The following is a 20,922-nucleotide window of genomic DNA, read 5'->3' on the forward strand; positions in this document are numbered from 1 at the left end:
AAGTGATTTTCTTGCTTTTTTAAATCTTGACTTCATTTTAAATTTATATGGTAAGTATTATTAATAAAATAAAAAATGTGAGTTATATAAAGTTTTATATTAAAACATCCAGAACTCCAGTTCTGTCCGAACAGCTCAATGCAAGTAAGATTTATACCAATAACAATAAAATCACAGTCTGATACACACAGTAAATTAAATCAGTTAAAGGTATAATATATAGCTTTTGGCACTTAATAAACAAAAATAATGCGCGTTGCGGAAGAGTATTGAAGCTGTAGCTACTTCTCTCCTTTTATGTCTATGGCGAGTCACGCAGGTGCTCGGTTTACTCCGCGACTAAAATAACCCCAATATAAACACTATAGACCTACCGTAGTGATTCAGGATAAGACAAAGGTAATGTTTGGAAGATGGATGCGCATTTTACTCGCTCTTTATATAAATATTTCTAAATTTAAAAAAAGTTACATAGTGTACGTTTATGAATCATGATGGATTCAACAAGATCACGTGGTTGAAACGATAACACATGGCGCCATCTAGAGGAACATCTGTGACGCTGCCAAACTATTGCCATAACAACATATAGAGAAGCTCATGCAAATTATTCAGAGGATCAAGACGAAACAAAATCAGCTTAAAAAATGACAAGTTCCATTTCATTACTTTTTTATTATGTTCGTCAAAATACAAGGTATAATCGCAGTGTACGAACTTGAATTATATTAACCATCATTTCATCATTAGGTACTAGATAGTAGAGCTGGACGATTCTGGTGACTTTGTGAACATGACTTTGTTCATGAAAAAATGTTCTCATGGCTTAAAGCCACTCTAAGTACAAGTTTTGTTTCTTTATTCCTGTAACAAATTCTACATGCAGTATATAATGGATGACATTAATAATAGTGCATCACCTCTTCACAGCCAGAATAAACATTCATTTGCACAGAATATTGATGGAGATAAATAGTTTAACTAAATTTACTACCACACACAATATTTATAAACATAAATAAGCATTTCCATCTAAAACTGGAGCATCGCTCACCATGCCTCTTATAGCCTGGCAAGCCAGACCTACATCAAGATGTTAGGTCTGGCAACTCACCATTGGCACGGCTCAATCCGAGGGGCGGGATAAACGGCTGTCTCTTAAAATCCCTCTGCACACAATAGGATAGCGCTACAACCAATCAGAGCAATGAAGAAAGCTAGTTGGTATATTAAACCTTTGCCGTATCCAGTCGGCAAAACTCCGAACACATCTTCCTTTTTTTAAAAATGACTTCAGTGCCGTTCTTTGTTCTTTTCGCAAAGAAAAGCTTAACTCCAAGTCCTTCAGAGTCGCGGCCAAAGCCGATTCGAAAGACCGCTGTTCGCCAGCAGCAGTTTTCAAGTATCAGGGAACCGTCGCAACTCTGTCGTCATTATGTTCAGCCCGCCCGGCCTACTCTATACACGATGTGATTGGCCTGACCTGAGTTTGGTATTTCCAGCTCGAAAGTCAACGGAGAGTTGCTAGACCACACTGGCTGCAAAATAAATCTTGCTACCGCTAGGGTGCGTCTAGATTTCTAGGCTACATGCCTCTATGTAATTTTGACAAATTTCTCTATCAGATGATGTCGCTATGTTACAAGAAATTCAATCTTTTGATTTATCAGAATATCAAACTATTAACTTGAATGTGACAGATCTGAAAATGAACTTTAGTTATTTAGGAAACTCAAGGCAACGCTTTTTCTTATGAGTCTGTAGCTGAGATAATCGGATGAAACCTTTCCCACATGTAGAGCACTGGTGCGGCTTCTCTCCAGTATGAACTTTCTCATGATCTTTCAGGTGTCCTGACTGAGCGAAACTCTTTTCACAGTGTGAGCACTTGTACGGTTTCTCTCCAGTATGAACTCTCTGGTGTGATTTTAAGCCGCTCGATGTAGTGAAGGTCTTTTCACAATAGCACTTGTACGGCTTCTCTCCAGTATGAATTCTCTGGTGTGATTTTAAGTGGGTGGATGTAGTGAAGGTCTTTCCACAGTCAGAGCAAATATAAGGTCTCACACCAGTATGGATAGTCTCATGCTCTTTTAAATGTTGCAGTAGTGTAAATCTCTTTCCACATAAAGAACAAAAGTGAGGCTTCACACCAGCATGAACATTAAGATGATTTTGTAAGCTTGATGAAAAAACAAATGTTTTATCACACTGATCACAGCGGAAAGATCTCACTCCAGAGTGACGGCGCAGATGATCGTTGAGAACACCTTTGCACCTAAAACTCTTTCCACACTGAGTGCATGAGAACGGTTTTTCTCCAGTGTGAATTCTCATGTGTCTATTAAGGGTTGATTTATCTGTTAAACTCTTTCCACATTGAGAGCAAGTGAATGGTTTTTCTCCGGTGTGAGATCTCATGTGTCTGTTAAGGGTTGATTTATCTGTGAAAATCTTTCCACACTGAGAGCATGTGAACAGTTTTTTTCCAGTGTGAATCCTCTTGTGTCTCTGAAGGTGTGTTTTATGTATGTAACTCTTTCCACATTCAGAGCAGGTGAAAGATCCTTTGACGACTGTGTTTCCATCTTCATTCGTGAAATGATGAGTTTTTTGCTGTTTGTCTTCATTCACTTCCACCGGATCTGAAAATCAACATATTAAATTCCCATTAGTCAATAAAAGAAGGACAAAAAGAAACATGGTTCAATCTCAATTTAGCACAAATCCAGTTTACTACGGAGTCGGGTGTACTCACAATAGGCGATCTGAATCATGCCAGAGCACATTTGACCCCAAATCTGGTTCGTTTGACTAGTGTGATCGTTTTCGTACCACATGTGATCGTGTCCAGGCCCGCTTGAAGAGGTGGGCTCAGGCACGGTTCGATTGGGCTGTCTCCATAATAATCTAATACATGCAGCACAATCAAGTGAAATCGCTATGGCATAAAAAAGTTTCATCATAAATGACGTAAACGTGCTCCGGCCCAGAACATTAAGTGCAATGTGAGTGCAGACCAGCAGGGTAGTTCGGGACAATCACGCCAGGACACGGTACAAGACAACCATGCCTAGTGTGAGTACATTAAACTCAGGATACTGTATTTTAAAGATAATTTTGTAAAATCAAAGTAAGCTTTACAGATATTTATTAGAAAATGTTTTTCATGCTCGTTCAATTAAACATTTACAAATTATTGCACATGCACCTGTGGAACAGTCCTTAAGACACAAACCCCCGGTTTCACAGACAAGTGAAAGTCAAGTCAGTTTAGTCTCAGACTAAAACACATGTTTGAGCTGTTTTAATTGAAAGCAACTTGCACTGACAGATCTTAAAATATTTGTCACTGCCATTGTATTGTCTCAAGATGCATGTCAATAATGTTTTTAAGGCACATTTATAAAAGCTACTTAAATGTCCTAATTGAACTAAGGACTAATCCTGGTTTAATTTAAGCCCTGTCTGTGAAACCAGGCCAAACTATGTCACAATTAATTGTCACAGTTCCAATAACTATCAGCAGCCATATCACCCTGTAGCCCAAGACTGGTTGCCCACTGAAGCTAAGCAGGGCTGAGCCTGGTTAGTACCTCACCTGGATGGGAGACCTCCTGAGAAAAACCAGGTTGCTGCTGGAAGAGTTGTTAGTGAGGCCAGTAGGGGGTGCTCACCCTGTGGTCTGTGTGGGTCCTAATGCCCCAGTGTAGTGACGGGGACACTATACTGCCAAAAAAGCATCGTCCTTCGGATGAGACGTTAAACCGAGGTCCTGACTCTCTGTGGTCATTAAAAATCCCAGGATGTCCTTCGAAAAAGAGTAGGGGTGTAACCCTGGCATCCTGGCCAAATTTGCCCCTTGGCCCCATGTCCATCATGGCCTCCTAATCATCCCCATACTGATTGGCTTCATCACTGTCTTCTCTCCACTAGTATGCTGGTGTGTGGTGGGCGTTCTGGCGCAATATGGCTGCCGTCGCATCATCCAAGTGGATGCTGCACATTGGTGGTGGTTGAGGAGATTCCCCCATCTATGTAAAAGCGCTTTGAGGTCTCAGAAAAAGCGCTATATAAATGTAACAAATTATTATTATTATTATAACTTAGGATTAGGACTGGGCGATATAACGATAACAATAATTATCGCAATATAATTTCTCAATAAAACGTTATCAAGAATTTAATAAATGTTCGATAATGTTTATGCGCCAAAAGTGGAACAAAACTCGTTTGAATGGCGCAACACGGACCATTTATCCACTTGGGTCAAAGTTCAAACAGCAGCGCAGCGTGAGCTTTCTACAGCAGATGCGTTTACTCGCTAAACGGTCTTGGTCATGCAACCACTAAACAGCGCTGAAAGATCCAGTGAGAAGCACTTAAATTCAGCGAAAAACACAAATGTCTCAGTGATTTAAACTAGTTTAAAGCCAGATGAAACAGTGCTGACAAACAGGAGAAACACTGTGTTGCAACGATAGAGTCAGAAGACTTTTCAGTCAACAAATCTCCATCATTTACCATGTTTACTGTAGCAACACTAACTGCACTATGGTATTGTGGCAGAAATGTAACAGAATAACCAGCCCATGACAGAATGACAGGCCCATTAAAAGGGATCTAGAAGCAGTGAGAAAAATTCCAGCTCCAAGGATTACAGCATTGGTCACAATGCTTAAAGTGCAGACAGGGCCCTGGTTGATGCAAATGCCAGAGTTGAGACTGGAAGGAAATGGAGGGCCAAGGAGGAGCAAGCCACTCATCCCATGGTCCAAGGCAAGCAGTAAGGAGAGGAAGAACCTTGTTGTTGCAGAGGTCACCAGGATTGAGCAGGAGAAGATCAGAGTGAGGTCTGTAGTACAGGGGCAGCAGGGGCGGTGGACAACTTGGGTGTCACGAGCCGAGCAATCAGCTGGGTAGAGATCTGGAAACTGCCACAGGCTCGGCTCAGTTTCCTCATTAGGGCAACATACGACACCCTCCCGAGCCCTAAAAACCACCACCAATGGCTTGGAACAGAGCAATCCTGTGACCTCTGCGGGACCATCAATGCCTCACTCCAGCATATTCTGTCGGGCTGTACAACAGCACTGACACAGGGTCAGCTCAGATGGCGGCACGATCAAGTGCTCAGGAAGCTGGCAGAGGTGCTGGAGAAAAGTCGGCAGGAGGCAAACGACCAGAATCCATCAGAGAGTTGATGCAGGATACACTTCATCAGACAGGGGGAACCTGCAATGCATACCAGCAAGAGATCACCCGCCAAGCTATTAACATCAGGGGCGGTGTGGAAGATGGAAGTAGACCTGGGAAGGCAACTCCAGGTCCCACAGGAGATATGCAGCACCACCTTAAAACCAGATGTGGTGCTGTGGTCTGCGGCTGTGAAGTCAGCAATACTGATCAAGCTGACATTGCCATGGGAGGAGGGACTGGAAGCTGTCTATGAGAGAAAGACGACGAAGTATGCAGACCTGGCACACCAGAGAAAGTGGAAGGAGTGCGAGGCTGTACCCGGTGGAAGTGGGAGCCAGAGGCTTTGTGGGCAGGTTAATATCACGTCTGCTCAAGGACCTGGGACTATGGGGAGCCACACTGAGCAGATCCACCAAAGAGCTATCTGAGGAAGCTGAGAAAGCAAGCCAGGCTGAAACAACGAGACAAGGCTTGGGGAGTAAAATCTAATTAGTTTTTGCTGCAGGGGGTGTCAGGGAAATCCCCCGCCACCCTCACAATAGTGAGAAATTCCTGAGTCTGTTCCAGTAAAGGGACATTCTAGAGCCCAACCCAGAGAGCAATGCACGGCCCATAATGGCTCTAACATTTATGGGTAACACTTTACTTGAAGGGGTTTGCATAAGACTGACATGACACCGTCATAATCATGACATGACACATGTCATGAATATGAAGGAGGTTTTATGCATGTTTATGACAAATGTCATTAAGTGTCATTTGCTCAATTATGACATTTTTAATGCAAATATGACATTGTGTGAGATGTCTTTGTTATGGCAACTTGACTTTACTAAGACAACACAACCTGTCATAAATATGTCATAAACAGCTTTCAAATAATAGACCGGTCCGGGTCGGTTCCGTCTAGCAACTTTTTGGACCCATGTAGAAATCTATGATCACCTGTGTGAACATGCCATAGTCCTGCTGCAGGAGGCATGAGGAATGCAGATGTGCATTAACAGAGCAATAAACACTAGTGTCTGTAATGTAGGACACTAAAGACAGCGCTTTGGCATAAGTCCTTTCTAATGCCAAACCATATGTAACTAGGGATGTGACCGTGAAGAAACTGAGTTGGAGATGGCATCTGAGATTTTTCCTCTTTTTTCCACCTTTCTTTTAAATCGCTTACAGTGCGTGTCCATTGGTGCAGATCAGAGCGTGCGTTTAAAATGAATTGAAATTAACTGAAAAAGCTCGCTCTGCACTAGTTGACACGCACTGTTGAGTATTTTACTTTCACTTTCAAAACAGCGGCAATTTTGGGGCGGCAATTGTTTGGATGGTGGGTTGATTATTAGAGGTCGACCGATTCACTGGTTTTGCCGATTAATCGGCACCGATAGTTGATTGATGGAACAAATTGGTTATCTGTAAAAATTCATGCCGATAGTTGTTCTGGGTTGCGTCCATTGTTGGAGTGTCCATTTTAGTGTTTAAATTATTTTCTGTAGAATTTGTTCAGGAGAACTTTTCATTTTAATATATTCATATTTATTTCATTTAGCACATTTTCATGGTTCAGTACTGTTTTTTTATTTTTGTAATAAAGTTCAGCACTGTTTTACTTTGAGTGTTATGTTCGTTTTTTTTATCCAGTACCCATTTTAAAAACTATCGATTGATTAATTGGTTGTCGGCAAGTACGGCCCAATCTAGTTATCGGTATCGGTAAAATCCACTACTAAAAAAAGCAGTTTTAAGTGGGAGAACGTTACTTTTTTTGCATATAGTAGTTTTAGATGTATTGTTAAATGTCTGTTTTCATCTTAATGTTCCTCATAAGTCATTAAAGGGTCATGAAACCCCAAATCACATTTTTTGAGATGTGAACATTAGGGATGTCAATTTTCACAAATTCCCATGATCGATCGTCGTTTAAATTAACGATCAATTAATCGATTAATCGTTAGCCTTAATACTGCGATATGCATCAACTGCAGTGGCATGTGGCCAACAGCATGACAGGGTCTGCAAATGCTAATGTTCCTCACCAAATCAATTAGAATGGTTTTAAATATAAATAAAGGGCTAGGATTGTAAAATGTTTCGATGTGATTGATAATTAAATTAATTATTTAATAATCAAATATAACTACTAATACAACGCGTCACCAACGCCGCCTCATATGCGCTAGAATGTGTGACTGTTGTGGACGCGCTCTTCCTGGAACAACTGCACGCGCTGAATGAATCTGCTACCGTTAAACTGGAGCACTTTGCTAGCACGTTATTTATCTAAAAGAAACGCATCCTATATGAGATTAATCAGATATATTTAAAATAAACATAATATTACAAATTATATCTGCACAAAATGACGCAAATTCATGCACAAGTGAACTTGAACTAAGTTACGTGCCATTCATTCAGAACTACTCATGTTGTGGACGCGCTCTTCCTGGAGCAACGCGACACGGCAACTAAACCCAAATAATTCACAATGTTTTATTACAGTATTGTTCTCTTTATAATGTTATGTAATATTACAGTCCCAATAGCATAGGCGTAATTTGCGGGTGGGACGGGTGGGACATGTCCCCACCACTTTTTGCTAAGGTCGATATTGTCCCCACCACTTTTGAAACATCTCACGGCACGAATGTACCAATACAAATAAATAAAACATCTCCAGTTAACTAGCAGAGCATTCATTTAGTTCGTGTGTAAGAGGCGATCTAGCGCTGAAATGTGGTGTTTCTGAAATCAAGTGATCAAAGTGCTCGTTGCCGCTGCGATCAGTGGTGCGGATAGGCTACTGTGTTCTCTTGTGGCTTGCGCACAGTCTTCACTTCGCGCTTCAATCCGTTGTGGAGACTCTATTCGTTCCGGTGAAATTACAAAACAAAATGCATACAAACGTATGCTTGCCTGATATACAACCACTGATAAACATAATCAGTTTTAATGAGAAAAAAAGAAAAGAAAAAAACTAGGGCTGTCAAATTTAGCGCGTTAATAACGCGTTAACGCAAAATCATATTAACGGCACTAATTTTTTTAAAGAGCAACTTGCAGGTTAGAAGACCCAACAAGTCAATGTATAGAAAAATAATGTAGGAACTAGATTTTCTTAAAAAAAAATGTATAAATACGCTACAGTGGCTTCTGGAGTCGTTTTTGTGAGAAAATTTTACTTCCGCATCTGAAAATGGGCGTGACGGGCGAGAGTCGTGACGTAGCACGAGGGAGAGCGGTCGATTCAAACAACAGAGAAAAATGGATTGCAATGACATTTCGGACGCTGAGGAAATTGTTGACGGACCACAGCCATACAATTATGAGCCTGCTAGGCTGCCAAGAGAGCAGGGACAGGCCAGGATTAATGTTAGACAGAACATATTGGAACTTACAATAACAGAAACTAAGCTTTGATCAGGCGTTTGTCATGCTCATTAATATCCGCCCAGACTAACGTTACGTGATATAACTTAGCGGTTTCTCATCGAGAGACAGAGAGATATTTATTCCTGCTAACATTTTTTGTTCCATAGGTGCTTGTGTGGGAAATGCGAGGCAATGTTTACAGCTGAGGAAAGTCAGTGTTGCAGGGAGGTGGATGCATACTGGGCCTTAGTGGAAAATGCCAAACTTCCATGGTTGCAGTTAGTGTTACTATAGTAAAGCCATGGTGAATGTTGCTGATCTGTGGACACTGGATAGTTCGTTCATTCATTGCACAATGTTTATTCCTGGTTTCCACGTCAGCGCTGTTCGATCCGTTAATAACGGAGAAATGTGAATATTTCTCACTAGATCTCGCAGCGATGTTATTACTTCAGTGGCGAATTCAAATGCTTTATTTACTGGATCTCGCAGTTAGGCTACAGTGTTGCTTGATCAGGCTCGCGCTGCACTGGTCCAAACTGATAAACAGTCCACACAAACACAATAACGAGTAGCTCAGTTTCGTTCCGCTTACATTGCGTTTGCCAGTTGATGTTGTGCTCGCGCCTACATCCGGCGGGAGAACCCGAAGATGTGTGCATAATTCTCCGGAGTGAAATGTGCGCCACAAACGACCGAGTGTGCGGTGACAGACGCGGCAGTGAAGTCAGCTCTCTTCACCTGAACAAAACGCACCCAAGAACGAAAAGCCTTTTTTTCCTAGAAGGAAAATGATGGACACGATGTCCTGACAGGCTGGATTTTGTGCAACCAGCACAAACACAATCATTTACCATTATGGCTTCTCTAAAACTCGATCTAAAACTTTCTCTGTCGCTCACTACTGCTCTAACTACTACACCCACAATGAGAGCGCTGGCTGAACGCGAGCTCATATTTACCTCAGCATACGTCATATGACGTGTTGATATAGGGGGAAAGGCGTATTCCAGAGCCTAGCACATTTTCATCAAAATCTCTACAACCAATTAGATTTCATTAGTAATTTCTACATATGTGTTTTTAAAAAACCTCTTCAGACAATATCAAGTATTAATTCAGTTATAAATTTAACCTGCAAGTTGCTCTTTAACGCTCGATTAACGCAGCGCGTATTTTCTGTTTGACCCGTGACCCAACCCCTAGTTGGAGAAATGGAGATACACAGTGTTGGCAACTTAGCGACATTGCAGACCCCTTTAGCGATTTTTTCCCTTCAACAAAGCGCCCAAACCTTATTTAGTTTATGAGAATATACCGGTACCGCCGGTAGCCTACTGCTCTCTCAGCACGAGCGCGCGCCTCTCTCTCTCTCGCTCTCTCTCTCTCTATCTCTCTCTCTCTCTCTGCGTCTCACGCGGAGGAGCAGCGCTTTAATTCAGTTAAACACAGATATTATGTTGCTTCTCTAATTTTACAAATATAACCGAAATCAGAGCACGGATATTGTCTTTAGCTTTATGTGTATTTGATTTCACCAGACGACGGCTCGATTATCAGAATTTTTGTGCAGATTAACGTCTTGGAAGGGAGAGCTGTTATGTTTATTTGGTCGCGTTTCAGTCACCATTTCAAATTCATTCCGTTGTTTGACAACAGAAACAATAAAATATACGTTTTATTGAGAATGTATTGATAATTTAGCTTCATCAACATGGGCACAGAGAGAGACAAACTACAATGTAATAATAAATGCTAAATGTACATTTAGCATTTTCAGAAGAGCTGCCCTGTCATGCAAAAATCTAAACATTTTTGTGTTAGTAAATTGCTCAGTGCAAAGAAAGAGAAGTAATGGGAACCTGGTATTTCTTTGTTCTTTCTACGTGTCTAATAGACATGAACAAGTTCTTTGAAAAACATCTATGACCTTTGAAACATGTCTCGTCTTCATGCTATATTGACTATGGTTTTAATAATAAACATACATTTGCATAAAGCATCTATATTTATCAATGCCCACGTTGATTAAAGTATTACAAACTTGAAAAGTATAAATTTAAGGTATATTTCGAAAAAAAAATGTGCGATTAAATGCGATTAATCGCGAGTTAACTCATGACAATCACGCGATTAATCGCGATTAAAAATCTTAATCGATTGACAGCCCTAAAAAAAACCTATAGGAGTGTGGATTAGAACCCTGATTAGAACCCACAACCTCTGACACGCTTGGCAAAAGTTCTACCACTGGACCATTTCAATACATGTATTCATAATGTATTTACCCACACCAACATACATCCAACCTCATTAAACGACAAATTAAACCCATGCACTATTTCAATCGATTGCTGGACATCGTAATGTTATTGTACATACATCGATTTATGATTTAGCATTCATAAATCCCCCCCCCCCCGTTTAAAAAAAAAAACCCGTCCCACCCACTTTTTAAAACAAAGTTACGCCACTGCCCAATAGTCATTATTAGTCGTGCACTGCCGTTTGAGCTGCGCGCGCTGAAGCTGACGCTTTACTACAGTGTTCTTAACCAAATGCATCCAATATGAGATAAATCAGATATAGATAGGCATACACAAAATAAACAGTATTACAACTTACATTTGAACAAAACAAAAGGCTGCGAATGCACACGCAAACTTACATGATGATGAAGGTTTAAAATGGTCCCAAACATAACTCCGGCGCGCTCGCTTTACATGTTTCGCGGTTGAGCAGCACGCACGCGCATAAAAACCTGCTTAATCGATGATCGATAAGTTCTATCGATTAAATGTATTATCGACAATTAATCGATCGTCGATTAATCGTTGACATCCCTAGTGAACATACATGTAGGCTACAGGTTGCACATCACTGAAAACACTAAAAGCACTCATAAATGTTATCAATGAGTGGAAATTGGTTATTTTTGCGTTTTTCCAGGTTAAAAGTAAAGTCGAGGCAACGTCACTGAGTGTGAGGAAGAAACGTTCTTTCGATGTGTGTGATTGGCTGAATGTGAGGTAGAAGCGTTCCTTCGGTGTGTGTGATTGGCTGAATGTGAGGTAGAAGCGTTCCTTCGGTGTGTGTGATTGGCTGAATCTGAGGTAGAAGCATTCCTTCGGTGTGTGTGATTGGCTGAATGTGAGGTAGAAGCATTCCTTCGGTGTGTGTGATTGGCTGAATGTGAGGTAGAAGCATTCCTTCGGTGTGTGTGATTGGCTGAATGTGAGGTAGAAGCGTTCCTTCGGTGTGTGTGATTGGCTGCCGGCACGATTCTACATTAGCTGGCAATCGAGGGACTCTCTGCATTTATTCATGAGAAAGATCTTGTTCAATCCTATCACTGTGCTGTTACGCATGAGATCGCATTACAGCGGAGAATTCAAACAACAGATGTGCGCGCATGAGAGCGGTTTCTGTCCTGAATGTCGCGATGAGTTCAACAACGCTCGCAACGTGGATCACAATCACATCGTTCATAAACGGACTGGAGCAAGCGCGAGTTTTCACGTTTTTATGGACATATTTAATATACTCTAGTGCTCTAATCATGAACCAGCACCGTGTATGCGCACATATTTAATCACGTCTTCTTAAAATTAAATGTAAAAATAAGGACACTGAAATAGCCATACGTCTGATCATGAACGCGATGACAGGAGGATTTATTCTGATAGACAGAAGACAATGATGTAGACCGATAATTCAGTCATGACACTTGAAAGAGAATGAAGGAAAACACCAACCTATTTGTTCCTCTGTATCTTCATCTTTTATTCTGCAGGGTTCTTCCTCAAACTCCATCTTTACAATAGTATGTCTGTAGTTTCTCCTGGAGTAATTCCTCCTGCTTGCTTCTTCTTCTCCTGTGGGAAGATGGGAATATTCCCCAGCATTTAAACTCTCATGAACGGCTGTGGGAGCTTCACTGACTGAAGGAGTGAATTGTGGTCGTTATATCAGATGATCATCACACTAACAATCGCTCTCAATTATTCAGCTTTAAGTGTTTTGATCAAACAACCATTCAGAAACAATTCAACTCCTCTAGCTGGTTTTTATGTTGCTCTTACATAAGACATGATTTACATGCATTAAAACTGTTTACCAGGTTTAATTGCATAAATGAAAACACAAATCAAAAGATGGAAACTCAATCTTGACAAATTATAATGTGAAAAACCAGTCAGTAACGAGTTTACGTTTGACGAGCGTAATGAACAACATCAGTCGGTTCTTTCCGAATCATTTCAGAGTGATTCACTAAATGAACTGACTCGTTTTTCCGTTTAGATTTAGATTTCTCCTAATATATGATAAAATGAATGTACTCACAGTCTGAAAAACAGCAGATTTAGAGCAGAATGAACGGCTGTGTTCTCATGTTTATGTCCCCTTCCCTCGCTCACTTCTCTTCTTCTCCTAGACTCGGATGTGTGTCATTGCTTCGGTTGCTCAAGCGCCTCTACTGGCGGAAACCATTTTAAACTATCTAACCTTCATAGATTAAAATAGGTACGGGACAACCATGATAAGATCTGATTTATCTCCCCAAATAGGTTTAATTTAAGATAAAAATTCAAACTTCAAATATATGGAGTTTGCAATTGTATTTACCTTCTGGACTTCTTCAACTGTTGTGTGTTACTGATGTTGTTGATTTTAATATACATTTTGACTTCATTTTAAAGTTTAAATTCAAGTTAAATGGTACAAGTATTATTAATAAAACGAGAGTTATTAAAGAGATATACAAACTTACCTTAAAAACTCCAACTCCAGTTCTGTCTGAGCAGCTCATTGCAAGTTGCATGATTAATTAATGTCCTCACAATCTGATTAACACAGTGAATTAAATCAGTTAACTTTCTATTCTCATCTATTAATCTATTCATTATAACTTAATAAATCACAAGTTTTTGGTTATTTTTATTTCTCACATTTTCACAATGTGCAGAGTGATTTCAATCCAATAAAGTCTTATGTTCTCAATGCATCACCTGTAAACAGCAAGACTAAAACTAGTTGTTTGTGATATGAATATTTGACAGACTATTGTTGCAATTGTTTTACAAATGCCTACTGTATGTATAATGAAAATTATTAAACTCCACAAAGAAACAAAACACATCCCTTCATAAATCATAGTGCTTCCGCTATGGGAAAACTCCTTTTCTCAAGAATATTGAAGCCAAATTTTTAAAACGCAGTGCAGCTGCACAGCAAAGCGTCTAACAATTGTATTATACTGTACTGTATATACACACATTAATTTCTTATTCAAACAAAATCCTGTCATCCAGCCATCGCAGCTTCCTCTTTCATCCTCATCACCAAAAATATGTTTTAGGTGGACAGATCAATACAGTAGAAAGAACAATTAGGATGTTGGAAAATAACTTTTCTGTTCACCAAACACTTTTTAACCTATGCTATTGCTTCAATGCAAATGAACAAGCGCGGCGTTATTTGCTGCGTAACGTGCATGTTCAACGAAGCCAGATATGCGCAGATTATGCACAATACGCTGTATTTAATATATCATTCGCTAAATTTGCGCAGATTTGGCTTACACGGACTTGCCCAGAAAAGTGACTAAACAACGCCAAATTGGCTAGTGATTTGACAGCGTTACCCGCCACAGTTGATTTTTACCCGCATTTGGCGGGTGTTAAAGGCAGGGTAGGCAGGTTTTTTCTAAAACAACTTGTTTAAACTGTCTTTATATATCAATACATAATTAAAATGTAAGTACTCTGAAAAAGAGAGTATAAAAATCGAGTGTCTGTCCTCTCAGGGCTGCAATAAACACAGCTACTTATTTTATTCACTCCCGACCCCTCCCTTCTGGGCTCCTTCCAAAGCCACGCCCCCAAAACACATGAACGCGCGATGCCGACCGCTCAGCTGGAGGACGTGTTTGCCTTGTTTGCCTTCGCTGACTGTATATGCAGGTACTGGGAATTTCGACTGCTCTTTCTCTGCCATAATTGTGATTCTTCCAAGCTTCCGTGCCTCTTCCCCACCTCGAGTCAAACGGGCGCGTGCATGTGGGCAGCTCCTGTAGCGGCAGGGGTGGTATGGTAGCGGGGGAGAGTGACATTCTCCCAGCCAATCATTTAATTCGTTCCGAATGGAAATAAGTAGCTGTGTTTATTGCAGCCCTGAGAGGACCACAGACAGTCAATTTTTATACTCTCCTTTTCAGAGTACTTACATTTTAATTATGTATTGGTATGTTTAAACAAATTTGGGAAAAAGCTTTTTAGAAAAAACCTGCCTACTTTTAAATGCATCATGAACGTAGGCCCTACCCTGCCTTTAATTTCAAACCCTTATCATGATGCATTTAAAAGTTAATGGCCAGACGATCTTTTTAAAAGTTCACATTGTTGCTGCAGATGAAATATAAGACGAATAACATTAAATAAAAACATTTTAACAGCTTAAATGTTGATTATTAGTCACTCAAATCCTTTTATCCAATATTCTCTACTTAACCGTCAATCGCGCACTCCGCCATGTTTTGTAGCTTTTTGAACACTTTTTACTCGTGTTTGTAGTTCTGAACCGAATCCTCCTCAACCGCAAAGGATTGTGGGCAATATTAGCCATTATAGTGAGATCGGATCCACACTTCGAAAATCTATGGGAAATAGTAGACAATAAATAGAATAGGAAGAAATAGTAGAATCTATAGGAAACATAAAGACAGGACTTCTGGCATACTCTTTTCAACATAGCCTACTACTTTGGGACACATTTTAATCTCACATACTATTAAGGATGGATAGTATGGACATTCTGTTTCTTGATTTTCACCCATAATCTCGGTTTATCACAGTTAATTTACCTGAAGTGGTTTGCTCTGATGATCGGTTCTGTGACGTGCACCGATAGAGAAGCAAGTCTATTGGCTGCAAAGAAAGTTGATTGCACAACCATCCATAGAATACTGAGCTGCTTTTTAAAATCATTATATAGGCCTATATATTTTTTGCCCTATGTTTTTGTGCTGAATTCATATAGCTTTCATAGGCTATTGAGGGAATACAATATAGAAATCCCTTTCATTTCCCTAAAAAAATAAATAAATAAAAATAATCAATTTGAACTGCAATGGCGTCCCCCCTTGAACTTTAAGCATCTCTAGAACTAGACACGTTCTCCCTAATTTTAATTTTTGGGGAACTATTCCTTAAATGTAAATGCAAATATACACCTTGAATTTGTAACACTGATACATTAAACATATAAAAGATTCACTCAAGCACCGACCCTTTGGCTGCTGCAATAAAATAAAAAAAAAGAGAGAAAGAGAGAAAGAAAGAAAACACTCTACTTGTATGGCAAATTTATTTAGGAATAGAGGGAAACAGAATAAGGAAACAAGTATTTTTTTCCATATATACTCATCCAGACTCAGAAATCACTAAAATCATACTAAATTCATACTTGTCCATATTGTGTAGAAGCCCTGATAAAATTAAACTATTCACCTGAAAGCGATTATCAGAACATAAACTTTGCTCACTTAGACACCTTCGGGCAATGCTTTTTCTCATGCGTTCGTAGATGATCTGATCGGGCGAAACTCTTCAAACACGAAGAGCACTCATAAGGTTTCTCTCCGGTATGAACTCTCTCATGACTTCTCAGGTTTTCTGACTGAGAGAAACTCTTTCCACAGTGTGAACACTTGTACGGTTTCTCTCCTGTATGAATTCTCTCATGAACTTTCAGGGTTTCTGACTGAGAGAAACTCTTTCCACAGTGTGAACACTTGTACTGTTTCTCTCCAGTGTGATTTCTTTGGTGTTGATTTAATGCACCTGATGTAATGAAGGCCTTTCCACAGTCAGAGCACATATGAGGTCTCACACCAGTATGAATACTCTCATGCACTTTTAAAGTCTCCAGTCGCGTAAAACTCTTTTCACAAAAAGAACAAACGTGAGACTTCACACCAGCATGAACTTTAAGGTGGATTTTTAAGTTAGATAAATAAACAAATGTTTTATCACACTGATCACAGCTGAATGACCTCAATCCAGAGTGAGAGAGCATATGATCTTTGAGAATGTTTTTGTAACCGAAACTCTTTCCACACTGAGAGCATATGAACGGTTTTTCTCCAGTGTGAACTCTCATGTGTATGTTAAGGTGTCCTTTATGAATGAAACTCTTTCCACACTGAGTGCATGTATAAGGCCTTTCTCCAGTGTGAATCCTCATGTGTCTGTTCAGGGTTGATTTATATATGAAACTCTTTCCACACTCAGAGCAGGTGAAAGATCCTTCAACTCCAGATTTTCCAGCTTGTTTTTGTGTGAAATTCTCTTCAGTCTTTGAAACGACCGCATTTCCATCTTCATTTGTGAAATCATGAGGCTTTTGAAATTGTTGCTGTTTGTCTTCATTCACTTCCATCGGGTCTAAAATCAACATTAAATTCTCCAAATTAAATTAAAAAAGGACAAATGAGAAAAATAAATAAAGTTCATTCTAAATTTAGCACAAATCTAGTTTACTACTGAGTCTACTAGTATCTAGTTTTATATGTATTGTTATATACTCCTGAGAACCAGAACTTTGTGTGTGAATTTAGTTTGTTTTTTATTTTGTCATTAGATTATTTGCAGCATAAGAAACAAATGGAGAGGAGTTTTTTTTTTTAAAGATAGTTTATTCATATTTTGTCTGTAGAGGACACCAGGAAACCAAGAAAATAAAATGACATGATAAGACATGTATAGGCATTCCTTTTTCATTTACCAGAGAGTATGATTTGATCAACTATTTTACTTTATGCAATATGTGTAAAATCACCATAAACGGGTCGTCCCATTCTATACAATTTATTGAATTTGCAAATTAATGTGTTCTTGCGGCAACATGTAATGAAAAAGAGAAGTGTTATAATGGGAGTAATAACTTTGCAACATTTTCATGAAAATATCTCATATTTTATAGAAATATTGATATACAATTTCTTTCCCTATTCACTTGGTGTGTCTCCCTAAAATGCCTGATACACATGCTTTAAGTCCTGAGGCCAGATGTATAAACGCTGCAATTATCCACGCGCATATCGTGATTTATAAAAAAATAAACTAGCCTTAAATGTGCACACCGTACGGACATACTTAATATTTATAAATATATGTATTAATTATTAAATTAAATATTTAGTAATTATTAATTTAAATAGAAATAATTGTAGTGGATGCGCTGCTTTTGAACACTTTTCCAGTAGCATGCTGTTTTAATGTTTTAACCAGCGAGGATTTGCTTGGCGCATGGCAATCCCGCTTTAAATTGTGTTATTAATAGCAGAATTCATGATCTGAGAAAGTATTTTCGCACGAATAATGAATGTTGATGATGCGCACCTGACTTCATTTAAGCAAGTTGGTGTCGTGCACAGATAAACAGAGCCTAATGATAACCATTTGAGTGAAACCAATATTATGAAAAATAGCATTGCATTTGAAGGATAGAATTTAAAAAAAAAAGCACTTTCTATTTTAAAACATCTTTGTCAGTGATGAGCTGAGTCAGACAATTATTTACACTGCAAAAAATAAGGCCTATCTGTTTGCAGTGTAAATATATAACCTAATCATCCTATGTTTACCTCATACACAAAACTGCATAAGTTAAGATTTGTTTAATGCAATTAAAAAATACTATTTGGCCAGTGGAAAAGATTGAGAATAACTCTTCTCTGAAAACTTTCTCTGAAATGTATTTTATACAATCAATTTTGCTTTATTTATTGCAAAACAAGACAACGATACTGAATAAATTTTAGTTTTGTAATGTGACGGCACATAGTCCATATCTCATATTTTACTGTCTTGTATCATTAAATATGTTATCACATGGATGGGAATATGTTTTGAAATTAAATGCAGATGATGTTATGCATTGTAAAACGAGGCGGTGTAAGATTCATATATGGTTATTTCTGTGAGGAGACGCATGTACGCACAACCTTCAGCTGACTTTATACTGATAATTTTGCACAGGTTCTGTCGTACTCGTGGTTTTATAAATATGAAAACTTTTGTGCAAACGCATTAGGATGAAATCTATGGTGTCTCTACTGAGGACATGTATGAAATCAATTATCTGTTTCCTAACAGAGTCATATTCTGATTTGAAATCTGTAACGTTTTTCTGAGATGTTTATTTACGAAAAACAATTTGAAAATTACACTGATTTAAATTATAATTACAACATATCACATTTCCATAAGAGTGCTAAATTTGATCATTCAGTCAATGTCAGTTGATTTTAACGCCAAAGAGGAGGAGTTGTAATGGTGAAACCTAAACATTTGGTATCTCTGAAAAGCCTTGAATGTGCTCTTTACAGGAAAACCAGACTTAAAAGTCTAAGCCTGGGTCTCAGGAGGAAAAGTGAGTTTTCATCTTAATGTTCCTCATCAGTCATTAAAGAGAATGAAGGAAAACACCAACCTATTTGTTCCTCTGTATCTTCATCTTTTATTCTGCAGGGTTCTTCCTTAATCTCCATCTTTACAATAGTATGTCAGTAGTTTCTCCTGGAGTAATTCCTCCTGCTTGCTTCTTCTTCTCCTGTGGGAAGATGGGAATATTCCCAGCATTTAAACTCTCATGAACGGCTGTGGGAGCTTCACTGACTGAAGGAGTGAATTGTGGTCGTTGTTGCTCATTTAGCAGATGATCATCACACTTACAATCACTCTCAGTTATCCAGCTTTAAGTGTTTTGATCAAACAACTGTTTAGAAACAATTCAACTCCTCTGGCTGATTTTATGTTGCTCTAATATTAGATGTGATTTACATGCATTTTAACAGGTTTCATTAAATAAAATGAAAAACACAACTCAATCTTGACAAATTGTAATGTGAAAAAAAAGTCAGTAACGAGTTTACGTTTGACGAGAGTAACTTAGTGAACAACATCAGTCGGTTCATTTCGATTCATTTCTGAGTGATTCACTAAATTAACTGAGTCGTTTTTCCCTTAGGATTTAGATTTCTCCTAATAAATGATCAAATGAATGTACTCACAGTCTGAAACAGCAGATTTAGAGCAGAATGACCGGCTGTGTTCCACTTCTCATGTTTATGTCCCCTTCCCTCGCTCACTTCTCTTCTTCTCCTAGACTCGGATGTGTGTCATTGCTTCGGTTGCTCAAGCGCCTCTACTGGCGGAAACCAATCAATATTAAACTATCTAACCCCAGAGAATGTAGCTCTGCTAACTAACCCATTAGATTAGGTACAAGACGGGCGGCCATGATAAAAATCTGTTATCTTGTTTGAGATTTGAGATAAAAATATGTGCTAAGGAGTTTGCAATTGAATTTACCTTCTGGACTCTTTGTTGTGTGTTACTATTGATTTTAATATAAATCTTGACTTCATTTTTAGTTATACGGTACAAGTATTTTTAATAAAAATTTGGGATTTATTAGGACGTATGAAGATTTACCTTAAAAACTCCAATTCTGTCCGGGCAGCTCAATGCAAGTCACCCGATTTAGATTTCTCCCAATAAAATAAAAATAAAATTAATGTCCTCACAGTCTGATAAACACAGTAGCCAAAACTGAATCAGTTAACTTGTTTCAAGAATCACGATGGATTCAACAAGTATGCAAAATCTACTTAAAATATGACGAGTTAATTTTCATTACTTTTTTGGATTGACTTATCAAAATATAGGCTAACAATGTAAGAGCCTAAATTATCTTAAAGTCCGCGTGAACCGGAAGTTGCAAACGACTTTTCTCCAGTGTTGTGACGTATTTCCCAGTGAAACGGAATATTGAACAGAGGGCAGGGTTTTACTCTAGCGCTCCTCCTCTCCATCTCTGCTCATAACAGACTAACGGTTTGAGGGGAGTGGTTAAGCGTTGCCCAAACCAATTCCTCAAACCTACGTCATCAGAGAAGGTCCTCCAATGCAGAGGGGAGGGGCATTTTCAGATTTTGATTAAAGATTACGAAGCCAAAAAATTTTTTTGTGTGGATTGACTTGCATGGATGAATTGTTCACCACAAAACGATCAATTTAGGCAAACAAAGTAAATATGGTCAATTTTGATTTTATGTGGACTTTAAACCTTATTTTATATCTCACTGAATCATTTTTTTTTCCTGTAATCACTGTAAAGATGCTTTGAAACAATCTGTATTGTAGGCCTAGTATAAAACGCTATGAAAGTTTACTATTGAAACATTGAAAATCCAACTTAAGGCTAGTGTCAACATACATCTATAATAATAATAATTTATAAGGTACAAGCTTACATTTACATTTAGTCATTTAGCAGACGCTTTTA

At 38.7% G+C, this 20,922-nt stretch overlaps 2 protein-coding genes across 3 annotated transcripts; both read right to left on the reverse strand.

The window, feature by feature from the left end:
* Positions 1-657: 657 nt before the first annotated feature.
* LOC308705864 (uncharacterized protein) lies at positions 658-13,037 on the reverse strand. The gene is made up of 3 exons (XM_081391141.1): positions 12,916-13,037; positions 12,327-12,446; positions 658-2,645 (listed from the first exon to the last, which is right to left on the reverse strand). Exons 2-3 carry the CDS (start codon positions 12,382-12,384, stop codon positions 1,720-1,722), a joined length of 984 nt encoding a protein of 327 aa, XP_081247267.1. The 5' UTR covers positions 12,385-12,446; positions 12,916-13,037; the 3' UTR covers positions 658-1,719.
* Positions 13,038-15,920: 2,883 nt separating this feature from the next.
* LOC308705865 (uncharacterized protein) lies at positions 15,921-20,340 on the reverse strand. Of its 2 annotated transcripts, XM_081391142.1 has the most exons (4): positions 20,070-20,340; positions 19,646-19,779; positions 19,066-19,185; positions 15,921-17,015 (listed from the first exon to the last, which is right to left on the reverse strand). In XM_081391142.1, exons 3-4 carry the CDS (start codon positions 19,121-19,123, stop codon positions 16,111-16,113), a joined length of 963 nt encoding a protein of 320 aa, XP_081247268.1. In that variant the 5' UTR covers positions 19,124-19,185; positions 19,646-19,779; positions 20,070-20,340; the 3' UTR covers positions 15,921-16,110. The 2 variants fall into 2 exon arrangements, with proteins under 2 accessions (XP_081247268.1, XP_081247269.1); XM_081391143.1 differs by lacking the exon at positions 19,646-19,779.
* Between the last annotated feature and the right edge of the window lie 582 nt (positions 20,341-20,922).

The sequence above is a fragment of the Scardinius erythrophthalmus genome (assembly GCF_964197995.2).
Source record: "Scardinius erythrophthalmus genome assembly, chromosome: 17".
NCBI lineage: Eukaryota > Metazoa > Chordata > Actinopteri > Cypriniformes > Leuciscidae > Scardinius > Scardinius erythrophthalmus.